Consider the following 27987-nt stretch of genomic DNA (forward strand, 5'->3'; position numbering starts at 1 on the left):
TTGAATGTTGGTGGTGCTTTCACACTCGTGGTAGCATGAGACGGACTCCACAACCCACACAAGTGGCTCAGGTAGTGCAGCTCATCCAGGATGGCACATCAATGCGAGCTGTGGCAAGAAGGTTTGCTGTGTCTGTCAGCGTAGTGTCCAGAGGCTGGAGGCGCTACCAGGAGACAGGCCAGTACACCAGGAGACATGGAGGAGGCCGTAGGAGGGCAACAACCCAGCAGCCGGACTGCTACCTCCGCCTTTGTGCAAGAAGGAACAGGAGGAGCACTGCCAGAGCCCTGCAAAATGACCTCCAGCAGGCCACAAATGTGCATGTGTCTGCACAAACGGTTAGAAACCGACTCCATGAGGATGGTATGAGGGCCCGACGTCCACAGATGGGGGTTGTGCTCACAGCCCAACACCGTGCAGGATGCTTGGCATTTGCCAGAGAACACCAGGATTGGCAAATTCGCCACTGGCGCCTTGTGCTCTTCACAGATGAAAGCAGGTTCACACTGAGCACATGTGACAGACGTGACAGAGTCTGGAGACGCCGTGGAGAGCGGTCTGCTGCCTGCAACATCCTTCAGCATGACCGGTTTGGCAGTGGGTCAGTAATGGTGTGGGGTGGCATTTCTTTGGAGGACCGCACAGCCCTCCATGTGCTCACCAGAGGTAGCCTGACTGCCATTAGGTACCGAGATGAGATCCTCAGACCCCTTGTGAGACCATATGCTGGTGCGGTTGGCCCTGGGTTCCTCCTAATGCAGGACAATGCTAGACCTCATGTGGCTGGAGTGTGTCAGCAGTTCCTGCAAGATGAAGGCATTGAAGCTATGGACTGGCCAGCCCGTTCCCCAGACCTGAATCCGATTGAGCACATCTGGGACATCATGTCTCGCTCCATCCACCAACGTCACGTTGCACCACAGACTGTCCAGGAGTTGGCGGATGCTTTAGTCCAGGTCTGGGAGGAGATCCCTCAGGAGACCATCTGCCACCTCATCAGGAGCATGCCCAGGCATTGTAGGGAGGTCATACAGGCACGTGGAGGCCACACACAATACTGAGCCTCATTTTGACTTGTTTTAAGGACATTACATTAAAGTTGGATCAGCGTGTAGTGTTATTTCACTTTAATTTTGTGTGTGGCTCCAAATCCAGGCCTCCATTGGTTAATAAATTTGATTTCCATTGATGATTTTTGTGTGATTTTGTTGTCAGCACATTCAACTTTGTACAGAACAAAGTATTCAATGAGAATATTTCTTTCATTCAGATCTAGGATGTGTTATTTGAGTGTTCCCTTTATTTTTTGAGCAGTGTATATATATATATCACGGAGATGGAGATTAGACTTCCAAATTTAACACCTTGAAATTGGGCCTCTGTTTCTTTAAGAAGCTCTTGCTCTTTCTGAAATGCTGCCTTCAGGAAGTCATCACAACATTGTCATGGAGATTAATTGTTTGTATGTTCTTGCATATTTCTGTTTGAATGTAAAACAGGTTTTGAAATGCGCCATAGAAATAAAGTTGATGGATTGATAAAGGATTTCTCAAACATCCATGAAAGAATCAAGGCAGCAGTCCAGGAATGTTTTAATGATGGTTATAACAGGATGTAAAGCTCAAAAATGTAGATTTGACATAACACCGTCCCTTAAAAAAAAGAAAAAATAATCTCTTGGTACCTTTTTGCACATAATAAAAAAACTTAAAAGCTATAAAAAATTTTACTTATTCAAATAAATTTAAATTGGTAAATGACATTTCATGAAATAAGTGTCAACTTCATGGATACTTAAGGCAAAAGATGACTAACTTTTAAATCTTACCAAAGCCACAGCAGCTGTGTGCACACAGACTTGGCAGGTAGCCGGTGTGGCTCCCTTTCTAATGCAGCCCCAGCCTGAGGTTATCCCTGGAGACGGAGACAGAACAGGAACAGTCAGATCTGGAGCACCAATTTCAGGGACAGATCATCTGAGTAAATACAGATACAGAAGTTTGAAAATAATCATTTAATTTATTAATAATAATGATATCTGGCTTAGAAATGGCAATCAGTTGATAAATCATAAATTAGCAGCATTTGTTTTGTAAAACTGAGTTCAGTCTTAGGCCAAACCCCAGCCTGGTTACTGAACAGAATCAAGAACCAACAAGAGAACCGAACACAACTGACAACATGAAGGAGGAAAAACGTCTCAGAAAGAAACACATCAACCTCACCTAAAGAAACACAACAACTGCTTCTGTGGTCTTCATGCTGACGACTGATGAAACAAAAGTCAGATTTTTTTATGCATGTTGCTACATCTGGTTTAGACCTAACAGGAAATGAACATCATGCTGCCACATGGTGGTGGTAGTGTAATGCACTGTTTGGTTATCAGTTAGTGGACTTCAGTAAATCATAAAAAGGAGGAAATACTTCTTTGTAATATTTTACCTTCTAGCTATAAGATTTTTTCCTTTGGCCAACTGAATGTATGGTAACTGTCACGATGTCAGTGTTTTGGGATGTGTTGTGGGGTTTTTTGTTTCATAGGTTTAGTTTTCTGTCTGATTTCAAGTTTTATTTCTCGTCTATATGGATCTAGGGATGTGTTAGTTCTTCAGCTCTATCTCCTCTGTTAATTTAGCTCATGTTTTTCATCTGTGTCTCCTGATTGGTTATTCCCCTCGCCTGTTTCCTGTAGTATTTAAGTTCGAGTCATGTCAGTCTGTTGCTGGATTCTTGTGTGTCTCACCTTTGTTTTGCCTACTGATGTCTGAAAAATCAGTAACTAAACTGCAAGATGCCACGCCGCCATTCATCTTTTGGTTCGCCTTCCCTTCCTAAAACACCTTACCTGATAGTAACATGTTAAATAGATAACTGACTCTGTCAGCCACATGATTCAAATATTTTATATGGGAATATAACATTCAAGACAATAATAATAATAAAAAAAATTGCCACATCCATTCCTTAAAAAGAACCATAATGTCTATAGTTTGTATAGTTCCACTTATGTTTATATTATCATTTTTTATTATTTTTTTTTACCCCTCCAGGGGGTCTTTTGTGGGCTCTAGTGTCCCTTATACTACAGTAGGCTGACAGGAAACAGGGAAGGAGAGGGGGGAAGACATGCGGCAAATATTGTCGGGTCCGAGAGTCGAACCCGCGACGACCGCGTCGAGGACTCGAGGCCTCCAAATGTGGGTCGCGCTAACCCCTACGCCACCACGGCACGCCCCTATGTTTATATTATCATTTTAACTAGAAAATGTCTGTGGGTGGGGGAAAAATCCTCACAAAATTACAGAAATCGAAAGTTTAAGAAACGGTTTAGCAATACGTCTTAGATTTCAACTGTACGATAACCAGTGACTACAAAAATCCCCTTTATGGGTTCAGATCTTGGGGAGATATTGGCTTTTAGATCAAGATGGTGTAAAATATGAGTCATGGTGTTTGCTGTTCTCAGAATATCACTCTTGCCCTGCAGTCTTGTGGTATTTAATTTTCACACCCGAGTGGCTCTGTGATCTGCTGTGGTGGGTTAACTTCAACCCCCTTTTTTGTGTCAGCATGTACAGAACACCTTACAGACTGAAAATATTCAGAAAGAAGATGAACCATGAGAATATGAGTTCAAACGGGCCATCCTGGTACCAGCTCAGGAGGGCGTGGCACCATCTTGTTGGGCCACAAATGCTTTATCTAGACTTCAGTATGGTGGACTATTGTGAAAAGAGGGACACGTTTAATGTTCAAATGGAAACACTACCAAATACTAAAAAAACATCCCTGGCGTGTTCTCACATTAAGCAAAGTGAAATAATATTTGTAATCCTATGAAATTGGATAAATAAACTGAATTGAACAGAAGAACTTGACCCACAGATGAAAAATTCAGCATGATTCAGACAGCATGATTAAGAAGTACTGATAATGTATTAAAAATACCATCTGGTTTCAGATGTGTGGTTATGCTTTTTTTTTCTTTTGCTTTATGGAAGAAAACATAGTAAGTCAGAAAGTTATAGTACTCTGATTTAATGATTGAAGCCTTTAAGACCTTCCTTCATTAAATAAATATTATTTTGTGTGGGCGTGGGTGCGTGTGCGGTGTGTGTGTGTGTGCGTGGGTGGGGGTGTGTGTGTGTGTGTGAACTGCTGCGGGTGCAATTTGCACACAGGTCCAGAATATTTGTGTGTCTCAGATCATTAATCTTATCAGTCACTTCCCATAGCTCCGCTGCTGTTGCTGCTGTTCGTTAACATGGGGATCACGCACAGCAGCCGACCTTAGTTTGAGTCTTTTTTTTTTTTTGCCAACAGCAAATAACATTTTAGTAAAACCTTTACAGCGGAAAAATATCGTATTGTTGTACGGCACTTAAAAAAGTCTGTTCAGGAAACAGCCTTCTAAATCATTTCTTCTTTCCCCTTTCCCTCTGCACTTCTACCGAAACTGTTATGCAAGATGCAGTTTCCTCTTTCCGCCCTGCCATTTATAAAACATGTCTAATCTATGTGTGATCTTCATGTGAAACAGCGGCTGCAGTAATAACAGCACCCTCTTTAAACTTCTGCCTGGCCTTGAATTTTCCCCAATATGTTGGAGCAAAAAGGAAGAAAAGACCTCTCAGATGAAAGTATTGCTTCCTGCTGGAGCGCAGATTCGTCCCTGACAAGAAGATTTTTCTCCCCCTTCTTCTCCCTGTCCTCCAGAAGAAAGAATGGCATAAATGTAAGACCGGGCAGCAATTTGTCACACACAGCAGCGTAGGGGGGGAAGTTTACAGGTGTCGGTGGAGGAAAAAATGAGGCACAGACAGGAAGGCAGTTTGGTGTTGTCACAGAGATTCGGAGCCCAGAGGACCACACTACAGGAAAACGCCACATTTTCCTCTGGATTGGAGAGAAAAACAAAAAGTTCCACTTTTTATATAAACAATTGATTTAAGTTCCAGAAGAAACACAAAGAGAGGGATGACAAGCAGAAAACAAAATCTGCTCCCCTGTTTCTACTCTGACTTGTTGCTTCATAAATCAACATGTCCGATCTCTGATTGCATTTAATTCAACATTTTCTCCCCTTACAGATTTCTTTTTTTTCTCTTTCCTTTGTCACACTTAAATGTTTCAGGTGAAACTGATTTTAAAAACTATCAAAGCAAATACAAAACGCTGTGTTCAAATTAGTATTTTTCTTATTAAAGGAAAAACAGCAGATTTAGAAGCTTCAATCACATTTTTCGGTTTCATCTTACTAACCACATCAACAAACTGCAATCTGGCTTTTCTGTGGCTGTCGGACTGATGGCTTCTTCCTGGTTAAGGGGCTTTTTATGACGCCTCCCAATGTCCGCCATTGGGAGCAGAGTCAACTGAGGGACCGCCCCCACCCGTCTCTGGACTGGAAGCTGTTTTTTTTATTTTTTTTTACCCCTCTACCATAGGTACAATTTTGGTTTGCTCTCAAATTATAATATTTTGCACTTCCTTAGAAGACAATACACAAAATTAGTTTTGTTTTTGATGTTTCTGATCATGTGAAAATGTTACTGTCATGTTCCGTGTTTTTCTGTGTGTTTATTTTGAGTTTCCTGTGTCTCTGAGTCTCCGTGTTGTCCTGTCTCCCTTTGATTACTCCCAGGTGTTTCTTATTCCCTGATTACCCCCAGTGTATTTAATGCCACCTGTGTGTCTGCGTCTTTGTCGGGTCCTCGTTGCTTGTTGTGTGATTTCTGTCTGCCTGTTCATTTGCCACGCTATCATTCTGTTGCTACCGGTGTGAGCCCTGGTTTCCACTCAGCCGTGCCGCCAGAATCTTTGTGGACTGTTTTTTTGAACATTACTCAGTATTAAAATTACCATCTTTACCTCATCCTGGGTCTGCTGCGTCTGCCTCACCACATTCACCGCACCGCTTCATGACAGATACATCTGTTTTGTATTTTGTTGACACTCATAAACTATATCTAAATTCTGTCCTAAATAATAAAAAACAACAAAAATGCTTAACGGTCAGAAGTTTCAAATATCTTAAATATCGTATCGTGATACTGACATGGTATTTATTTGATGTCGGATCAATACCAAAATATGCAGTATTGCACACTTGTAGTATCCTCTTACATGTCAGAAATTGAGTTCTAATTAAAACATTTTCCTGAAACTATTTTCATTTCACATTCAAATCTGTCTGATTTTAAAAAAAAATTGGGTATCCACAATCAAAATATTTTTGAATTGTTTTTTATTCCTCAGCACAAAACAATCAACTTTAAGTACAAAATCCAAACTGGCTGGCAAGTGACAACAAAATAATGGTTTTTGGAAATACAGCAGATTTTTACACACAAAAACACAAGCTAAAACAAGCAATAACAAACACATTATAATCCATAACACTACAAATGTGTAAAAGATTGAACTTAATGCTGAACTGGTGAATGTTGAACTACAACTGAGTCATCATATTCAGTGTAAAAAAAAGATCTACAACTACAATCACAAACTACTTACAGATTTAGCCCCAATTCACGTCTCAAAGTGCTTTACAAAACGAAACAAAAAAGTCTATCAAATCAGAGACGTCAAATATATAGATTCTAAATGGATCCTGGTTACCAAACAGCAAAGTCAAGATCAGTTTAAGAAAGAGATCTCTACCGTCATTTCAGTCAGATCAACCCAAAACACTTGAAAAGAAACTAGAATCGCAAACTATTTACAGATCTATTTACATATGTACATTCGGGATGTTAACGTTCATCAACTCATACCAGTATCGGTACAGCAGGTGAAATTTTAAGTGACAGTTTCTAAATCATCTCTTGAGTCATCCGCTTTTAAAGGTTGGCAATGATTTGTTCCGGTGAACGTTGGCATTTTGATTTGAGAACGAATCCCTGTGCTGTGTCAATGGTGACGCCTACTGTTTAGGAGTAGAACTGCAACGAGCGAGCCAAAAATAAACATCAAACATGTTTTTTTCAGACTGTGTAGAGTCCAGTTCGTGTTGGACAGAAGTTGTTCCTCATGATTGGCAAGTTGTCTAAACACGCAGAAAATGTAAACAGGCCACAACTTCTAATGTGAAATTTATCCTAAACAAATAAACTGAAAAACAAATCTATCAGAGGGAAAGACATGAATACAAACTTTACATTCCTTCTTGTGAAACTCTTCTTGATACGGCTTCTTGGATGGTTATGCTGACACTAAAATCTTCTGACAAATTTAGGTTAAAACTGACAAATATTTAGAACTGGTCATGATTTTATCCACTTTGGCAAAATGTTTAGCAACCTCGGAGAGAAGGTAAACCCAGAACAAGATGCTATGGTATTCTTTAAGTAGTATGCTGCTGTTTTCATGCTAAACTTATTTTTTGTAAATAAGTTACAATTTGGTTTACTCAGACTTTAATACATTCTTCTGAAAGACTTTTAGGTGATTTTTAGGAAAAAGGAGCTTCTTGCTACAACTTAGGGCCCAGTTAACCCAACAGCAAAGTTTTTGGACTGTGGGGGTCAGCTGAAGTACCAGGTGACAACCCACACACGGACTGATTCTGGTTTCATTATGAATCAGTGCTGCACTGAGTAAAAACGTGCCTTTTCACTTTGAAGGTAAGTAATACCTGTGCTACAACAGAAAGACAAGCTTTCGCCATTGTCAAGTCTCACTCTAGCTAGTTCTAGCCAAGTTGGGTGTGTCTCCATGGGCATTGTGTTCCTCACTATGTGGGTGTAAATATGGGCAGGATCATGGAAAGATGGGCGGGTTATGCGGTAGACGCTCCAATGATGTCGTTAGCTACCCTTGGACTTCCAGTGTCTGTGAAATCTCTCTGAATATTTTGTTCGTTCCAGGTTCCCCGTCCAGTTGTCGTAAGCGCTCACGGAGTTGGCTGCATTTTGCATAAGCAGCATAAGGCAGAGGGGCCAACTCTGATGGAAGTATTTTGTAAGGGCATTTTACACATTACATTACTTTAAATTTCTTTACAGATTGCTGCATGTTTAGGATAATTTTGAATTAATGTAATTAATTTTTCTGGAAGTTATTAATGAAAATCTACAGAAGGTCTAGAATTGCAAATTCATACCAAAACTATATTATTCCAGCCAAGGTTAGTAAACTTTTTTTTTTATCACTCATACGCTTTCATCTTACTAATGCTTTTCTTATACATTCCCATGTTGATTTCTCATATTATCTGTCTGATGTCTTAATAAGCTCCAGCTTCCCTTCCCGTCGCTAATCTCAGTCCCTGTCACTTTAGTAGACGTGTTATTTCTGCTGATTTCAGCAACAGAAATGTACTTCTTCAAGCTTGGGAAACGAGTAACCACAAGATGTCTGAAGTAGTTCTGGAATTTTCTCCCTACGAATGTATAAAACATTGGACTAATGCAGAAGTAAAAGTATGCCATGTTGCGGGTGACCTGAAGAGCGTAACTGAGTTTCTGTTTAGCCTCACAGCTTCTGAGTTCACCATGCAGGAGCTTTATTATGTTGAAAGGAGTCCAGCAGATAAAAAACAGCAGTACAATGATGAAGATCAGTCTGACTGTCTTGAATTTAGTAGCTATTTTGGATGATATGACTGTGATTGTGATCCTGACGTAACAGTAGATAATAATAGCTAGAGGGAGGATCAGGAATACAAAAAGCTGAATAAAAAATCCAGCATTTCTCAGCTTCCCCACATCTATATTTGTGAGGGCACTGGGATACTCTTCACAATATATCTTGTTGTCAAAGTATTTAAACTTGTTGATGATGAGCATCGGCCTGATGCAAGCCAAACCACTCACCAGCCACACCACCGCACAGGAAATGACTGCGTAACGTCGATTCCTCACAGGAGCAGCAGTCAGCGAATACACAACAGCCAGGTGTCGGTCAAACGTCAGCAGAGTTAAAAAGAAAACTGAGCTGTAGAAGCCCATGTAGTAGGCACTGAAGACGATCTTGCACATAGCTGAACTGAAAATCCATTCAGACATCTGCATGTAGACGGCCACAAAGGGAAGGCTGCTCATGAAGACCAGGGAGGACGCCACCAGGTTCAGCAGCAAAATGTTGGTCACAGTGGTCAGCCTCTCGAACCTGGAAGGAAGTTGGATAGGAGAGAGTTAACCACATAAAAGTTTGACTTCTTATGTTTAATTTTTTTTTCTGTATTCAGAAGCTAAAGGGAACTCTGAAACAACAAAACCATCATGGGAAGAAGGTAAGAGGTTTAAGACTAGGCATTAAATTAGACAGCGGAAACATCAGGCCACACCAACATTCGACTGAGATTCTTCAGAGTTCCAATGTACAAAATCAGTTAGCATGTAACACATTTGGTACTCAAATGTGTTACATATGAGTAACACAAAAATTTAGAGAATCTGTCTAGGCCAGGGGTCGGCAACCAATGGCTCCGGAGCCACGTGTGGCTCTTTCATCCTTCTGTTGTGGCTCCCAGTGACTTTGGGAAATAGAACATTTTATTAAAATTAAATCATTAAAAAATTATAAATTAAAATCATTTTAAAATAAATTTCTAAATCTGAAGATTATGGTAAGCTTGTAACATTAAAACAAAAGTTTTGAACATTTTTAGCACCCAAAATATACGTCATGTCCGCCGATGTGCGACAGGCATTCCTGGCGAACCCCACATTGTCTGGCAGACTGCATTTTTTTTAGCGCACTGATTTATTGATTTTTTGATCCTTGCCTGTTAGATACATCATGAATAAATCCAAGAAAAGGAAACATTCTGAAGATGGCAGAACATTTAATGCTACGTGGACAGATCATTTTGCTTTCACCGCTGATGAAACTGGTTCACCAGTCTGCTTAATATGTGACGAAAGACTGGCAAACAACAAGAAGTCAAATGTTGAAAGACATTTCAAGAACAAACACTCTGTCTTTGCTAAAAAATATCCCGAAGGAGAGGAGAGAAAAAAGGCCGTTTCGGAGCTGATGCGAAAGGCTGAAGCGTACGGAGCCCCCTAGGGGACATGGGGGATTTTTTTTCTTTTGCGTTCCCTCGCAAAACTTTTGCGTTCCCTCGCAATACTGTACTGGTCAGTTATGCAGCATAATTGAATACTGCAAGCCTTTCTTACGGTGGGCGCTGTACTTTATGCTTTAATATAAGGTTATGTGAGGTATTTCCATGAATCTTAGTATCTTTTTGTGAAATATCTGAAGTTTTATATCTTTCTTTAGGATAGAAAGGCACCACAAACCTACAATATAAACAGAAACCTTCCGTAAGTAGGAAAGAAATAAAAACACATTATGATTTGGACTATTTCTGAGTTATTATCGCGGGTAATAAATCATCTGACAGTTTTGATTGTGTCTCTGTTGTGTTCGTAGTCTGAATGGTTTAAAGAGCTGCTTTCAGTGCCGCTCCATCTTAGCCTTAACAGACATAAACATGCAGTAAAAAATAAATCGATTTTCAATCAGTGTTTTCCACCAAACAGTTAATAATAATAAACACGTTTTCACTGAGGCTCTGTAAGAGCCATATGAATGAAATAAGTAATTATTGATATGACAGGAGCAGGCGGCTTTACACTTAGGTGTGTCGACGTGGGAGTGACGTCACCAGGTATGAATGGGAAGGATACTGGCTTCGTGTGTATTAGGAAGCGGTGAGCGGGGCGGTCAGTCCTTGCAAAGTTTGGAGCCTGATCATCAAAATGGAATAAATCGATAATTGTGACAGAACAAAGAAGAGGTTTGGAGTTGATTGATACACGGACAGATGAGATTCCCCGAGTTAACCCAGTGCGGCCCTTTACCATCATTAGTTTGTCGTGTTTTTAATAATAAAAACTTGTTAATAGTAAAAACTGTTTGGTGCAAAAAACAGATTGAAAATCGATTTATTTTTTCCTGTATGTTTATGTCTGTTAAGGCTAAGATGGAACTGAAAGCAGCTCTTTAAACCATTCAGACTACGAACACAACAGAGACACAATCAAAACTGTCAGATGATTTATTACCCGCGATAATAACTCAGAAATAGTCCAAATTAGGATGTATTTTTATTTCTTTCCTACTTACGGAAGGTTTCTGTTTATATCGTAGGTTTGTGGTGCCTTTCTATCCTAAAGAAAAAGATATAAAACTTCAGATATTTCACAAAAAGATATTAACATTCATGGAAAAACCTCACATAACCATTAAAGCAGAAAATACGGCGCCCACCGTAAGAAAGGCTTACAGTATTCAATTATGCTGCATAACTGACCAGTACAGTATTGCGAGGTAACGCAAAAGTTTTGCGAGGAAACGCAAAAGTTTTGCGAGGGAACGCAAAAGAAAAAATTTCCCCATGTCCCCTAGGGGGCTCCGTACAGTACTACGGGACACAGAAGCAGACTGCGCATTTTTTGGTTTGCTTGGTTCGTTCAGTGCCGGTGGATAATATTTGGATAAGTTTTGATTTTTATCTCCTGAATAAGTGGAGGACATGTGACTGCATTCTGTTTCTATTGCTCCTTCAGTGCGGGTTGGGTAAGTTTCGATTTTTATTTCTTAAATACAAAGACCCAAATAGACAGAGGGTATTTTGTTTGAAATTGAGCATCAACAAAGTGTAAAATGCGTTTTGTTACATGCAGAAATAAATTTTTGTGTTCTCTGCAGCAGTTCGTTGATTTCATAAACGCAACATAGTATCGATTTTTGTACATAGCATATACAGTAGGTTTTATATATATATGACGTCAAAATGGGTTGTGGCTCCAAGTGCTTTCTTTTTATTGGGAGGCGGTCCCAAATGGCTCTTTAAATAGAAAAGGTTGCCGACCCCTGGTCTAGGCCAACAACTGCAGGAACGTTAACACTGGAATTCAAACCAAACAAAATCATCCACATGGAAGCACAGGGTAGGGGAAGTATTATGCTGTGACAATGGGTTCCTTCAACAGGAAAGGGACAGAAGTTAATGGGAAGCTGCACTGAACTAAGTACAGTGAAAACCCCAAAGAAAAAAAACCCCTGCAAAACACTTTAAAGGTCCAGAAACTGTTCTGATGTTTAGATGTTTAGTACTTGTAAAACACTTTATCAAGTCAAAGTGTTTACACTACATTCAATCATTCACACGTAAGAGAATGTCATTAGAGAATTTAACCAGTGTGGTTTCACTGCTATGCTGAGCTGCGAAACCAGACTGAAAATTTCTGTGCAAAGACTCATGTACCTGATTAGAAACTATTTTCTCAAGATGAGAAAGGAAGATGAGATATAGATCTGAAATCTAAGAGATGGTATTTAAATGCCACTGCCTGGGCTACGCTGCTGCATTTTTTTGTAAGTGCTTGCAGTTCTTCAAATTTCTGTAAGTGAAAGGAGTCAGATAACGTTGGACAAAATGGTCATTAGGATAACTTGAAAGATTTAAAATGTACTGCATGAATCCTTTTCAGTCCAAAGCCCACGGTGACTTTTTTTTCTCCACTTGGTGTCTGTCATTGTCATTTGAGTTTCCATGAGAACAGAAAATATCCTCACACTCTTCTTCTGGAGGTAGAGCTGTTGAAGAGGCTTGGTGGAGCAGTGAAGACTCTTGGGGGTTGAGATAGAAGCCTTCAACCCACCCACTCCTCTCTACCTACCGTACTTCACTCTGTAGGAGTGAAAATAACAAGCTTCCACAGAACCAGGACTTCATCTTATAGTCTCAGTGTTTCTTTTTTCAGACAGCCTCATTACATTCCCCCACAAGTCTGTCTAAAATGTTCTCGTCTCTTGAGCCACACACACGCTGACCATTTCAAATGCCAGAATAAAATGTTTATTTTATTTATTTTTTTCTTTTTGTATTGATGGGTGTTTTCTAACCCTTTCCCTTTGCTAATTTGCTGTCCAGTTTTTGGTCAAACTTCAAAGTGGCAGGTTTTTTTTTCATTTGTTTCATCTGAAGTTGCCATTTTTCTGCATCTTAATTTTCCTTGTCAGTGGGCTCCCTTATTTCCACAGTTCTCTTCATTGCTTTGCCTTCACATATTTGACTGTTGTGTGTTCATGTTTACATTGTACAAGGTATTCCATAGAAGAAATTTCCCAATAGTTTTTAAATACACTGTTTAGAAAAGCCCAACGAGGGACATGTGCAATAAATTAGCTTACACTATAACAGTACTTCTCAAATAGTGGGGCGCGCCACCCCAGGGGGCATGGTGAAGTGTCAGGGGGGGGCTAGAAGCAGGACTTTATAATTGTTTTTTCATGTTAACTGATAAAGAAGCCTCTGGTCACCATGAGAACAGAAAATATTCTCATGGTGTAACACTGCTGCTCTGGTGGCAGCAGTGTTCAAACTAATCAACAGGCTGCCTGTTTAAGTCAGTAGAAGTACTGTTGTAAGAGCAGAGGGGGAAAAAATGGAGTGAAAGATACAAGTGCAGATGTTTTGAAATATAGCTATCGTCATAGAGGAAAGATGGAGAAGTCTGACAGTGAAAAGAAAAACGTCAGCAGAGGTCAATAAAGCAAGTGTGACGGAGTTTTATGGCCAGACTGAGAGTTTTATTTTCAAATACAAGAATACACTCATAATACTACGAGAACCAAGACCTATTAGCAGAATTGGTTAAATATTGGCAGAATAAAGATGCAATATTGCCAGAAGAAAGTCATTAAATTAAAAAGCTTCAATAGAGTGATATGTAACCTGACCCGTTCAGCAAGTCTGGTTCAGAAAATAATTGAGAAACACTGCACTATAATCACCATGACACAGGCAATGGAACTGCTGTTTAATTCAGTTTGTCTATGTCACCGTGTCTGTTCCCATGAAATAAGAGTGAGATAATTAAAATAGGACTCGTTGTGCTTTGGAAGAGATAAGACAAATAGAGGTTTGTGGGTGGCATCACCACAAGATCTAAGATAAGAAAGGTTGTTGGCAACCTCAGCTCTCTGCAGTGTTAACAGCCTGTGTTTTTTTTTTAACAACCTCTTAACTTCAAACCAGGAAGTGATTGAAACATAGCTTTGTTCTGGCCAAGGAAAACTCTGAGGAAATTCTAGTCTATGGAAATGAGACGATGTTGTTCTACGGAGGTTTCAAGTGGCACAAGAGGTTCAAAAAGGTACGAACGAGAAAGACTGTTCCTAATGTTAAGTACATCAGGTATCTGATGCCTGGACATCAACTGACTGACTGATCCAAAGTGAAATCTGGAATATTTGGGCAGGTTCAGGGTGTGTGTAGAAATAATGTCAGTATTGCTGAATGAGCCAATATGGGTGTGTCCGGGCGTCCTGGAGTATCTTCACACAAGCCAAAATCTTAAGAGAGAGAGTCATCACTGTTGATGAGTAATGAATGTTTGAGGATACCATAGAGACCAAGCACCACAGCTTTCAGTGGAACAGTCTGCTGTGAGGACAGCAAGACAGTCAAAGTCCAAAGTCATCCTCATGTTACCTGAAATTTCAATACCAGAGGCATTGCCCATGTAGAGGTGCATTTCCACTGACCAGATAATAGAAACTTAATAGAAACACAACAATTTTGAAAAAACTAGTTATTTGATCAAACTTTTTGGCACTAGGATGAGGTGTTTTTTTTGTAGTTGTTGTTGGCCGTATTGAAATTGGTTCATTTCACAAAACTGCCATTGAAACACTTTTTGCCTCATGACCAACAACCAGATGTTACCATCATGAAGAGGAAGACGAGAGGAAGTGGTCAAAGGACGATGGTGCACATGTTTTTTGAACAAACTTATTCATGTGTTATTTCAATTGTGTCTTTTATTTAATGGAAACACGCAACTGCAAAATTGTGGGGTTTTTTTTACATTAGTTTTGCATAAGTTTCTCATGGAAATGCAGCTAGAATGTTTGCAAAGAGATAATTTACTCTTTACTGCATGGATGTGCTAATACAGGTCAGAGTTGAGTCAGGACAATTTGTGTCCATTTTATCACAATATTGCACAAGTTCACAATGTTCTGAGCATCGGACCGTTCCTGACCCACAGCATGGCTGTGCTGGACCAGCCTCTCTAATCATAACCTGGCACTGTTACCAGGGAGCTGTAGAAGAATGAGGAAGTGTGTTAGACTGAACAGGAATTAACTGGAGGAGAAAAAATTGTGGTTTGGTTTTCATGTGAACCCCCAGTTCTGTTCTTTTTCTGACACATCTTGTTCTTCTGTGTGACTCTTCTATGATCCTGACTAAATGTAGCTTTATGGATTTTAGGCAATCAGTTTAAATCAAGATCATGTACTGTAAAACTAAATTTTACACCCTTCATCTCAATATGCACACACAGAAAATCCATCAAAACCAACCGACATGCTTGAAAGACGCGACCCATTTTTGTAAAACCCAAAAATACAAGACAAAGTGGTAAAGAGTGTGATGGAAGCTTTAGCAGTCTGTGAAGGATTTTAAAATAAAATCGTAACATTTTTTGAAAACCTGATATAATTCTAGCTTATTCCTTTTAGCATAACCTGAGCACACCAATAGTCTTTCCCAGTATCCAATCAGGTCGTTTCTTTGAAGCAAATATTGACAATCGGTGTGGCCCAGGGGACCGACTTCATAGTCAACAGCCGTTGTTGCAGATGTTGCTTGTGCGTCACATTTGTGGACATACCAGAAAGGCAATACAAATGTTCCAGCTAGGAACGTTTAAAAAAATAAAAATAAAAAAAAATAGCACTTAATTGTGCTAAAAAAATTTACTCGTTAAAATTCATGTAATTAATTAATCAAAATTAACACATTAAAGGTCCGACCCTAACAAGAAGATATTCACAGGAAATTTGTTCTGTAATAAGTCTTGCTTCAAGTAGCAATAAGCTCTTCTCTGTTATAGACTTTCCCTGATTCTCTGAAACAGGGAAAAGTTTCTCCAGCTATGCTCAAATTGCTTCATCTATGTCAGAAACCTTCACGGAGGGGAACGGGATAGGTCTTTTTAATTAAAAAAAAGCTTCAGGAAATTTCTACAGCCTACTTTTAAAACAGCTCATGAATGTTTTGGTCAGCAGTGGGTAAACTTGCTGTTTTCTGCATATGCTTTATCGATAAATTGAACTTAGATTTTAAATTTCAGATTTGGATGAACATAAATTATTTATTTAAGATAATTTCGCATCTTATTTCGTAAGAGGTCCAACTAGAACTTGGCTTTTATATACACTTACCGATAGATGATGATTAGGACCAGCCCGTTGCCGAGGAGACTGAAGGCAAACATGAAGTAGTAGAGGACAGATAGCTGAGCTCCCAGGAGGTTCGAACTGTCGTGTCTGCATGGTGGTTTTGGTTCGAACCAAGTAAAGTTTTCATAATCATATTCGGGTGTTGTTGTCTTTTCCATCTTTGTGTAAATTCTGTCAAAAGCAGAAATAAAACACAAAACATTCACAAGGTCATGCTGCAGTAAAGGACTTAGTAGCAATTAAAAAAAAAATCCAAGCAACTTAAAAGGATGATTTATGCATGCTTTTGATGCATGAATCAAAAGTAGACAATTGAAGGAATAAGATGTCTTACTTCAGCTGAACAGCGCCAACTTTTCACTCTGAACTTCAGTCCCTCTACAAACCCAGTGCAAGTCACTCACTTATAAGTCAGCAAGCCAGAGGAAGTTCCTAAGAAGTGTGGGGCTTCTCTGAAGGCGTGTGTGTCTGTGTGTGCTGCAACAATGTCTCTGCGTGCACCAACCACACAGCACTGTTCATCTTTTAAAGTCGCCTGCACTCAGACAGAAACAGCTCACATGTGTAGCACGTTAATATCACAAAGTCATCATCAAAGATAAACACCTGTGAACACTTTCAAAATGACTGCAGAATGGAGACAAAAACAAAGACAAGAAATGGGCTGGAGGCATAACTCATAGATAGATAGATAGATAGATAGATAGATAGATAGATAGATAGATAGATAGATAGATAGATAGATAGATAGATAGATAGATAGATAGATAGATAGATAGATAGATAGATAGATAGATAAAGGGTTAAAGTAGAAGTAGAAAGTAAAGTAGAAGTAACTGCTTCTACTTTAAAAAAATTAAAACTGGAAAAATGCCTTACTATTTTCTACACGTTCAGGGTATTGCATAAATATGAGTTTTTGCTCAGTTTTCAGTCCTTATCAGTCCTCATGTTCCTGTCCTTCCTCTGTAGTTCTGTTGCTTCTACTGCTCACTGAATCAGGATTAGAAGGGCTTCATGGGACGGGAAACAAAACACTGGAACACAAATGCAAATCACTACTTTATCTCAATGGATAAGAAAAGTGTATTCAAACCTGAACAAATCTACCCCTATCTAGAGGTAGTAATGGAAACTTACATTTTGAAGTATACCATTCATACGTACATTTTGAAGTATAGAATGAGGAATGTAAAAACATTCCTCATTCTAGCATTCATCACACCCTCGTAGTTGCTGGAGTCTATCACAGGGAAGATGCAGAGTTTGCCGAATCAGATACTCACGCCTGTCAGACGTCAAAGTCATTTGCAACTGTCAGCACCGAGCCAATGTGGGCCCAACTTCTCCTATTCGCTCCAAAGAAGACTCCCCCATTTCTTCTCCATCCTGTGGAGAAGAAATGGATGAATGAGACATAGCAGCAGATCAGCTGATGACAAAGCCACACTCAGTATTTCATAAAACAGGAGGCTCAGTGCATCCAGACAGGAAAACCTTTGAGCCTGATGACGGCAGCCGTAAACCACATTATTCTGGTAACTCTGCTGCATCATGCACACAGAACATTTACTGTCACGAACTAAGGATCTCAACAAGGCTGCTGTTGCTATCATTGATAAAGAGGCACATGCTCTTTAAGTGCCTCTTCATCACTAATCAATTTTTTTATTCAACAGAATGCATTGTATTTTGTTGTAATACTAGAAGGAAATGTTATTTATTATATAAACAATATGCTGTAAACATCTCTCAAGGTGGAAGTCAGGGTAAGGAATTTGAAAATTGGAATAAAGCACATGGAAGAAATGCTCATTTCAGCTGCCTGGATCTGGGATCTAGTTGTTTTGGTCATGATCCAAGACTTGTAACCATATATGGGGAGGAGCCTGGAACCCAGAACCAAACATACTCCAACTACAATTCTGAACCTCCCTCCCAACATCCTAAACTTTCCAAGGATATTTTGAGAAGTATGTTAGTTAGAATACATAACCAACACTCATGGTAACACACTCCACTGACTCTTTGCCACTAGTACATACTCAGCGCAGCTCGACTCTTTTCTACACGGTTTATGTCATGTTCTGTTTCAACTGCGTAACAGCTCCATGTGGTTTTGATCACCATGGCCCCCAGAGCCCAAAAAGTAACACAACATGGCAGAAACACAACGCAACAAGCACAGAAATGTCCACACTCAGTCATCAGAGGAGCATAGTGTCATTTTCAGTGTTGTTTTCCTTATAGCTCCAAATAATCTCAGTCTCTGTTGTGAGTTTTTACATCCAACCCGATTCTTGTAAGGAAGTCGCTCTTATGACTCCACTTCCAGAGAATAATCAAGCGACAGTCTACTGATGACACATTTTCAGCCCCATTCAGCACTTTTGGAAAGTAGTTACTGAAATCTTAAGCTGTGCTAGGTAAATACTAGCGGAAAAAGAGCCACATGAGTTTTATCCTGACCATCCATGCAACACCGAAGAAGCCAGTAAACATCAGTGTTCAGCGATTGCATACTTCACAATTCTTCTGGACACCTGATGCGAGTTTGTGATTTATTGTATTCTGCACCTAAACTGTAGACTTATCATTTAAAAATTGAAGCCTATGAGTTTGTTTTAACTTATTTTGGGAAATATTTCGTAACAAAATATTGTTGGAAGAACTAAAAATGCTTTTTTAGGGTCAGGGTCACTAACCCTCTCCTAATCGAGTTAATCCTAAAAAAAATTTAGTAAGTTTTACATCCTGAAGTCAGATGGGTAGGATCTGACATGAAATGACTGTCAGTGTGAACAGTGGAGCATTTGTGAGCAAGATATCAGAAACTGGAGTTGCTCAAAGTTGAGGACGAGTGTCATGGCAACCAAAACATTTCACCATATGGAGTACCCAAAAGCGATACATCATTTAACCGATAAAAATAACACTTCCATGTCAAACTTTTGATTAGTATGTTTTGGGAGGATTTGCAGAAGGAAGTTGGGTGTTCAGAAAGTTACAGAGTGTCAGGAAGTGGAGGTGAAATAGATAAGAAGTAATGAGCAGTCAGTCCCGTCTGTCATAAACAGGCTGACATTACTATGGCAGCACAGAAATGCTCAACTAGAGCAAAGAAAAGGAACATGTATGTTTGATATTGGCTTGAATTACATTTTTCAGTGAAAAATTAAGGGCATACATTAAATGTTTAGCTCTTTATTTAGGAGTTTCTAATCTTCTCTATTATATCTGTAACCAACAGTTAACCAAGCCACTGTGACCTCAGCATACAGCCACAAACCAACCTGGATGTTCGAACTTTCAACCAGACAGTCCTCTTTAGAAGATGCATAATAATAATGTTCTAATGTTTCCACCAGATGTTATAGCTTTATAGACATTATTATCAATTTTTAGTAGCAATTAAAGTGGGACTGAACTTCTTTTTTTTCCTGAACTGATATTGCTTTAAAAATACATTTTACTGAGAGTTTTTAAAAGTTAATTTACCAAGCTTTAGTTTTTATTTTATTACTTGATTTTGTTTATTAAATATAAATATCTATGTGTAGAAACAACACACTGGCTGTTGGAAGGGATCCTAATCCATTCATTTTTAAATGACTATTAGATTTGAGCTGAAATCAAAGAGTTCATCTTCATCACTGGCAGGAAAATAGAACCTCAGCATGATGCAGCCACCACTGTGCCTGTCAGTGTTTGAAAGCTTCTGCTGTCAGGATCCTGGGCTGTTTGAGTTTTTAGTGTTTTCATTTTTGATCACCTGGTCATGTGGACTCTCCCTCCTTTGCTTTATTATACATCAGTCTTTTTCGATCTGACTTTGGTGAGTCATTTGTTTTTATTTAGCTTATTCTTTTTGGATTTGTTTTGCCTGTCTCCTTGGCTACGATTACTCCCCTCTCTGCTCCTCTCCTGCCATCTGGTTGTCTCTCCCTCAGCCTGCCTGCCTGGTCTCTCCTCACAGCTGCACCCTGTTTCCAATTAGCCTCCTGCTCTTTCTCCAGTAATCAAACTCTAACATTTAAGCTCCTCACTTCCTTTCACTTGGTGATGTATCCTACTGTTGTCTCCCTTATGTTCCTGTGTGGTTTTCTTATATCTCAGGTTCTGTATTCCTCTGACTAATTAATTGGAAGTCACTTTTTTTTCAATAAAACCTCAAAACTCATCTCAAGTGGCTCTCTGTACTTAGCTCATTCACAAGGAATGACTTCTCCTTTATTTCCGCAAGCATTCTTTTAGCAATTACAAGTAAATGGTTTAATCCTTGTCTTGTCTGACCATAAAACTTTTCTCCAGAAGACAAGAGAAAGTGGGCAGTGGTGATAGTTGCAAATTTGAATCATTCTTCAATGTGTTGATTCTGTAACTGGGGTTATTTTGGTGTTCAGTGCTCTCTCTGCATTCGCTGATGTGAAATTGACTTCACTGAGAACAATGACACTGGTGAACCAGTGACTTCCTGTTTATGAAAAGTGGTTCCATGCTTATAATATTTATGCCATTTATTGATTTATATGACACTTCACAAAACAGCAAATGGTAAAGTGCTGTTTTACAAAACAGACAAAAAAAAAAACCCTGCCTGTTTTCCTAGAAGCAAACCAGACATTTTACTTCAGACTTTCTTTTGAAATTCGAAGTAATATGTGAAAGTGCTACTGTGTATTAAAATGAATTTAAAAAAGGGAAGCTTATATTTAAATAGTACCAGGTCAGAGATTGTGAGTTGAAGCTGGTTCCAGAGTGTGGGTGCTCTGACAGAGAAAGCCCAATCACTTCATTCTGGAAACATTGAAAAAGAACCATGAGCTCAGGGATTCGCCATGGACACAAAAACGTTATAAATCTGAAAGATGGGTTGGGGTTAAACATTGAGAGCTTTAAAGTGAAGACAGGCAGCCAGAGGAGGAAGGTCATGACAGGTGTGATGTGCTGACATGTGGAAGTATCAGTTACTGTGGAAGGCAGGTAGCTACATTTTGAAGCAATTTAAGCCTTTTGAAGGATAATGGTAATGATAAAGAGCTTTATGCTAATCAATTCATGACTTCATAAAATCAGGTGAAGCATTCTCAAGATTAGCACAGTTTAAAAAAGCTCTAACTGTAGCTAAAACAAAGGTGGCAAAAGCTCAATTTGACAGCTTGTTTGCTAAATTCAAAATCCTTGTTAAAAAAAAAAAATCACATCCAGATTTGTTACAGTGGCACTAAGGTTAAAATTCAGAGCGCTGGCATCAGTGGTGGCATTCTCACCGAACAGGATGTATTTGGTCTTCTGTAAGGTCAAAAAGACATTTTTTACTTAACCGCTGTTTAAATGTGGAGACATGATCCGGGAGGAAGTTTTAAATGCAACCCAGACAGGTAAACCTGAAGATCGTCCACATAACCCGGGAAAGACATGAGAAGCCAGGTTGTTATGACTCCAAGTGGCAACCAATAAAGGGAAAAAAATCAGGGGACTGAGAATGGAACCCTGTGGCCCCCCACATGGGGACAATAGGAGCTCCAGAGGAGCAGATCTAAACCAACTTTATTTCATCAGAGCAAACAGTTTGAATCAGACGGTTGATTAGGCCATTATCCCAAACATCAACACTGCTTTAAAATGCAACAGTAAATGTTTAGAATGGTCCAGTGAGTATCTTTACTGCAGATTGGTAAACTATGTTCTACAGTCAACTCTTTAAATATCATTCACCCAAATATTAGTGGGGGTGTATGTATATATTTGAGCCTATATGTATAATTATGAATAAGAGAAATATCACAATAAAGAGAAATTTGTACACCCATATATTTACTTATTATGGCTTATCAGTCCACCATGGAAAAGCAATGGTTCATATGCATCCTTCAAAGCAGGAGTTCATCCTGTAATCTGTGGGTTGCCAGGTTAAACCCCTACTCTGTCTCTCTCTGTTGTGTCTTTGGGCAAGACGCTTCACTGGTTTTACCTGCTGCAAGTGGTCAGCGGGCCCTTTGGTCCCAATATGGCTGCCTCACTTCAGACAATGTAGCTTAGCACCATCAGTGTGTGAATGTGTGTGAATGGCATGCTTTAGCATCCTCTGGACTAAATAAAGTGTTATCAAAGTACAGGCCATTTACCATATGGTTCAAAATGAACATGACAACCTAATGAATGTAATCTTCTGACTGACTCCAAACTTACTCAAGATCTTTATCAAATCACATCTTCAAAAAAAAAGGTTCTCCATACACTTTGTGAACTATTAGTTTCAGCTGGACCCGGTCATGGCGCTACTTGTATCAGTTGACTAAATATCAAGTTAATCAGTAAGAAACAATGCGCTAAATGTCTATTACTCTAACAGCTGACAATGACATTTCCCCACAGAAAGTTTATGGCTTTTAGAGGAAAAGGAGATTAACAAGATTAAGAAGATTCTGTTCAGGCTGAACTGAGCTAGTGAAGGATTTGCACACTAAGTATTGTTTGAAAGGCACATTTGCAGTCGCTAATGCAGGAGCAAAGACGTGAATTTTCACTTGCTAAATACCTCTCTGGTTTGTGTCAATGAATTGAAGCCAGAAGGCTTTCTCCTCTGTTCTTAATTGTAGCTCAGCATGTAGTCTGCTTATCGTGGAAATACTGAGAGAAATGTGTGCTCCTGCTGTACTTCCAACTTTACATGCATATCCACATCAAGTCAAAGTGGCTTATTCTCTGCTGCAAATGTCAAGAACTGAAAGTATTTACGGTTCTCTTCAATTAACATGGCAGAAGAAGATTAGATGTCAAACTGCACTTAAACATTTCTTGAGCAAATTAACTCAATGAAGACGCACCATTTAGACAGGTACACCATAGGCGATGTGTGCCTGGAAGCATGAACTTGTCCGCTGGCTACAGTCACATGGACCTTTAACCTCTGCAACTCTGAATTTCAGTCACAGGAGCATCAAACTGCTTAGAGATGGTTTTATAGCCTTTACCTTTAATATCTAAAGGGAATGTTTGATCACTAAATGGTTAAAATGTAATTATTTTACTATCTAGCACTTACCCTGTTATTCACCACATGGTTACACAACAGGCCTTATCTCACTTTCAGCCCCCACAAACACAAAACAGGTGGCGGAAAATGACAGAGGAAGATAAGGCAGAGGTCAGAGGGGAAGTCCCACTCCACCCAGCCGCCTAGCTTAGCAACAAGAACGATCTCTAAGCAAAGATCTGCAGCTCAGAAAACTCCAGGGCGTAATTTCAAAGACACTCACTGTTGATAAACTGACTGGTGAGATGAAATGTTTGGTTTACTTTCTAGCTTGAAACATCTTGAAACTAATACACAGATGCAATATGGAGGACTTAACCTGCCAAAACAGAACTAAATTAAGTATTAATGGGGCAAATATTGCTTTAAAAACAAACAAAAATAAGAGCTTTCCAAACTTATATTTGTTTTTCTTTTTCAGTAGTATTAGCTTTCACTTTTTTCTTTCTTTCTTTATTTTCCTCTCTACTTCTCCCCTGCTGTTTTCTCCGTTGTCCAATTACTTATTTATTTTTCTTTTATTCATGTTCTCTTTTCTCTGCTCTTTGTCAGTGACTCTTTGAAGGAGGCAATGTGACAGAGTTGTGATGGGCAGGAGAACGGAGTCTCTCGGGCGGGCCTAAAGAGTCAGCCTCTCTCCTATTGCTGGGCTTCAGATGACGTAGCACCGACGTCACCCAATGCAGATGGGGGGCCGGAAGTAAATGCAGCCCATTTATTTCTGTTGATCCAGCATCAAAATGTCTAATGTCTGTGTCCTGTACGGTTGTTTCAACCATTCTAATAGAGAGAAAGATAAACGTTATTTTTGTGTTTCAAAGGTAGTCGGTCACAAGGGAGTTAATTTTAAAAAACTTACAGAAAAAAGAGGAGAAAAGTGGATCAACAATCTACAGCTAAAAACAGGAGGTGCGGAAACTGCCAAACAATGCCAGAGTTTGCAGAGTCCACTTTCTAGCAGGTAACGATTGCATCATTTAAATTGCATTTTCAGATATTTTATTGGACAGTTATTTAGAAACACAAGCATTCATATGTAAGGTAAGATATATTATTTTTATGCCCTCGCATGGTTGTCCTGAGAGTGCTAATGTTGTTAGCACCTATCTCAGTGCCGAGTCACGGACGTAAAATATAATGTTTATTCAGTGGGACATTCATGCTAAAAAAAAAAAAGCTAAATAAATTTAAATATAACCTACCCAGCCATACAGTTAGATGTTACTATTTCCCCACATGCTTCGTGTCTGGCCACGAACACAGGGGTTTCTGTAGATCAGTGCGAATAGTTGACCTACATTGGACCTGAATCCAGCGTCTTACAACGACTAAACTTTAACGTACAATGCCAGCATGCATTTGGGTTTACAGAAACTAAATAAATTATTTACCAGGAGAGTCAAGCTCATAAAAATAACATGGGTTAGTTCATTGTTAGCGATAGCATCGTTATCATAGACTAATTACTTAAAATAGCACAACTCACAACTCACCCGGCAGAAACAAGTCAACAGCTATTTAATGCTTTTTTTGATAGTAAATGCTTGACCAAACCTGAAACTAAATAATTTTATGCTCCAGGCTTTTGAAAATGTTCTTCTGGCTCGTCGTATAATATGAGGTCTGCAGTTCCAGATAGTTATGTGGATCGCTTCAACACAGGTTAAATCCTCAAGATTATAAGACAAGTCTCTTTTTTTTTTACTAAGATAATACGGATCATATCCTAAATATACGCATAATTTTTAGAGATGCCTTGTCTGTCTCAGCCTATTTAGGACATTAGTGTACTCGTTGTGATCAATTTTACTTTGTTTTGAACCGGAGAAATCCCCCTCCAGCACGCCATCTGAATTTTGTGCGTCATCTGGGTCACGTGTCTAAAACCCAGCAATTGGTCAACATCGAGAACCAAGCACTAAGCTGGAAAAGGTTTTGTTTCAAAATTTTTTTGGGGAAAAAATGTTTACCATACTAATCACTTTATCAAACCATTTATTGTTCCTGTTTTTAATTGCCAATTTTGGCAGGACCAGTCCTCCATAGAGGCAAAGAGTTTTTAAAAACAGACTAATTTATTGCTGAAGCAGTTGTTCTGGAAAGAGATGAAGCAGAGACAGAGGGAAGAAGAAAAGAAGAAAGAGGCAGACAATGGATTAATGATGCAGACCAAGCAGTTTATAGAGGCAACAAATTATAGTAATGTAGACAGTTTAGATCAGGAGAGTTAAACTCATTTTATATCATCAAGATTATGAATGTACTAAAAGTTTGTATTGCAGAATTTATTGATAAAACTTAACTAACTGTTAAAATATTAATAAATAGCTAGATAAGTACGTTTTAAAATTAAATAATCTTGAACATCTTTTCCCAGTGACGTAATTTGGCAGCATACTGTTTGGCAGCTTTGACTTGATTGATAAAGTAAAATTTAGGTACACAACTATTATCTCCAAAGTTCTACTTTAGCATCTGGAAGGCCACATAAAAACTTATGGCGCAGGGCCGTCAATTTGACCCATCAGATCATCTCTGATCCTCACTCAGCAAAGGGCGAGAACAGGAAAAGATCATGGAACCAAAAGAACAAACAGACACAGATGCAGCTGGACTGCAGACAGGAAGAATATTAAAAGAATGAAAAACTAAAAAAAAGAATGTTACAATATGTACTCACCCACACAAGAGGGCTTTGTTCTACCATCATGAAGAAAAATGAACAAAGTCAACAGATTTTAAACGGGTTTACAGCAAGGAAACTAATAAAGTACAATACATGAAATATAACAATAGAGACTATAACACAGAACTGGGACTGATCCTATCAGCTGCTCTTAGAATAACTTATTATTGGTTTGTTGCATCTATTGTGAATACAGTATGATGTAAGGTCAGAACTGGAAGGCATTGAAACAGAGGTTTTATTGATTTGTGCCTGCCTATCCAGTTCATATGGATTTAGTTCAGATCTGCTCATTCTGACTAGACATAAAGACAAATAGCCTCTTCAAACTTGTGGATCACTTTTGAGCCACACTTTTTGTTGTTTCTTGACTTATCAGATCTCTGTCACTGTGGGTTCCTGTCTGTCCAGGCCAACGCATGGGCCTGGACAGACAGGCTCAGTCTGCTAAGGAACCCCCGAGTCCGACTAAAAGAAGCCACATTAAATGTCACCCGAATTTATTTCACAAGCTTATCTTTACTTCTAGCCATTATGCCTTTATCTTTCAACTTTCTAAAATACAATTGGTAGGGTAGACTTATGAATTTTAATGAATAAAATCAAGTTTCGTCATACTTTTAAAGTAAATTTATATGACAAACTAAACACCACAGTGGGTTTGATATGTAACTTAATCCAATGCTGTGCCAAATCTTCTTCACTATAAGTTGAAACAACTTTAATTGTCATAAATATAGCTCTTACAACTAGACACTGATGCTATGTCATGCTATTTTGGCTGTAAAGATGGTACAGATTAAGACCTGCCATCACTTATCAGACATTTTCAAAACTCTGACAGTGAGAAATTACTAGTAAGTAGAATAGACAAGACCACAGTGGCACGTTGGTGCAAAAAGTCACAAACAGGCAGAGCTAGTCAGATTGAAAACATTTAGCCTTTGTGAAGCAGATGTTGGTCCATGGTGACTCTTCCAGTAGATTTGGTGTTTTTGATTGTTTTTAAGCGGCAATAAATCATAAAACTCTCCTTCAGATGAGTTTGCTCTACCGACTCTCTCACCTTTGTTTTATTGTTTAACAATCTATTTTATGTGGTACAACAAACTAATTTGTGTAGCTTTGACTCTATTTTTTGAGAAATTAGCAGTAAAATTAGTCTGAACTCTTGTCGATGATGACACATTGTAATTCACAGCATTCCGAATAGTTTTAGAATTCTCTTTACCGCTGATTAGGCAACACTTCCTTGGGAGGCGGTGGAGTTAAATCAGAAATGATTCATTTCCCTCACTGAACATGGTTAAAAACTATACTGACTAAGAAGGTCGTTTCTGGTGGGATGAGACAAGCATTTCTCAAACTGTAATAAAAATACAAAAGAGTGTCAATTTTGGAAAAACTGCATTAATTTGCTTTCATTCATTTATTAAGAAAGTGTCATGTTGAGAATAATTTATGACCTTCCATAAACTTTTTATTTACATTACAGCAATCAAGCTGTTCTTATAGAAGCTATTAAGTTGTTATATTGTATTTTCATGATTATTTCAACTTTCTCTAAGATGGCTATCAGTTACAGCCGACTAATGGCAACAGGAGCTAGTCATCCCTTTTGTGTATAGCACAGGCATTCATCACTTAAATAGCTCCTTAGATTTTATCAGCGGTAATTGATTGAGGGTCCTAAAGGTGTAGCCATGCTACAGCTGCTTTCCCTTCTAGCTACGTGTAAGCGAGGAACCAAAACAAAGCCAAAAGCAAAACGACACGGAGCTGGAGACAACGCTCGTATGAGGAGGTTTTGCTCCAAAGCGCATGATTCCACCCGGATTCAGCCGTATCTTCGCTGGGACTGGGAATACCGCCTTCCTCCGAGTCCTGCCGTTTACAGGAACTTCTCCGTAGGCCTCCTCCATCTTCATGTAACCCCCACACACACACTGACAGCCGCTTCACTCTGGAACATAAGTCATCCAGTGCTGCCACTAGATAAGTGACTGTAGTCAGCCCATTTGTCTTGCTTATTCTAACATCTATGGGA

General features: G+C 39.1%; 1 protein-coding gene across 1 annotated transcript; it reads right to left on the reverse strand.

Annotated features, from left to right (window-relative positions):
- Positions 1–6233: 6233 nt before the first annotated feature.
- Positions 6234–16736, reverse strand: LOC116712029 (C-C chemokine receptor type 1-like). The gene is made up of 3 exons (XM_032551694.1): positions 16550–16736; positions 16198–16386; positions 6234–9114 (listed from the first exon to the last, which is right to left on the reverse strand). Exons 2-3 carry the CDS (start codon positions 16371–16373, stop codon positions 8187–8189), a joined length of 1104 nt encoding a protein of 367 aa, XP_032407585.1. The 5' UTR covers positions 16374–16386; positions 16550–16736; the 3' UTR covers positions 6234–8186.
- Positions 16737–27987: the final 11251 nt, after the last annotated feature.

Source organism: Xiphophorus hellerii, chromosome 21, assembly GCF_003331165.1.
Source record: "Xiphophorus hellerii strain 12219 chromosome 21, Xiphophorus_hellerii-4.1, whole genome shotgun sequence".
Classification (NCBI taxonomy): Eukaryota; Metazoa; Chordata; class Actinopteri; order Cyprinodontiformes; family Poeciliidae; genus Xiphophorus; species Xiphophorus hellerii.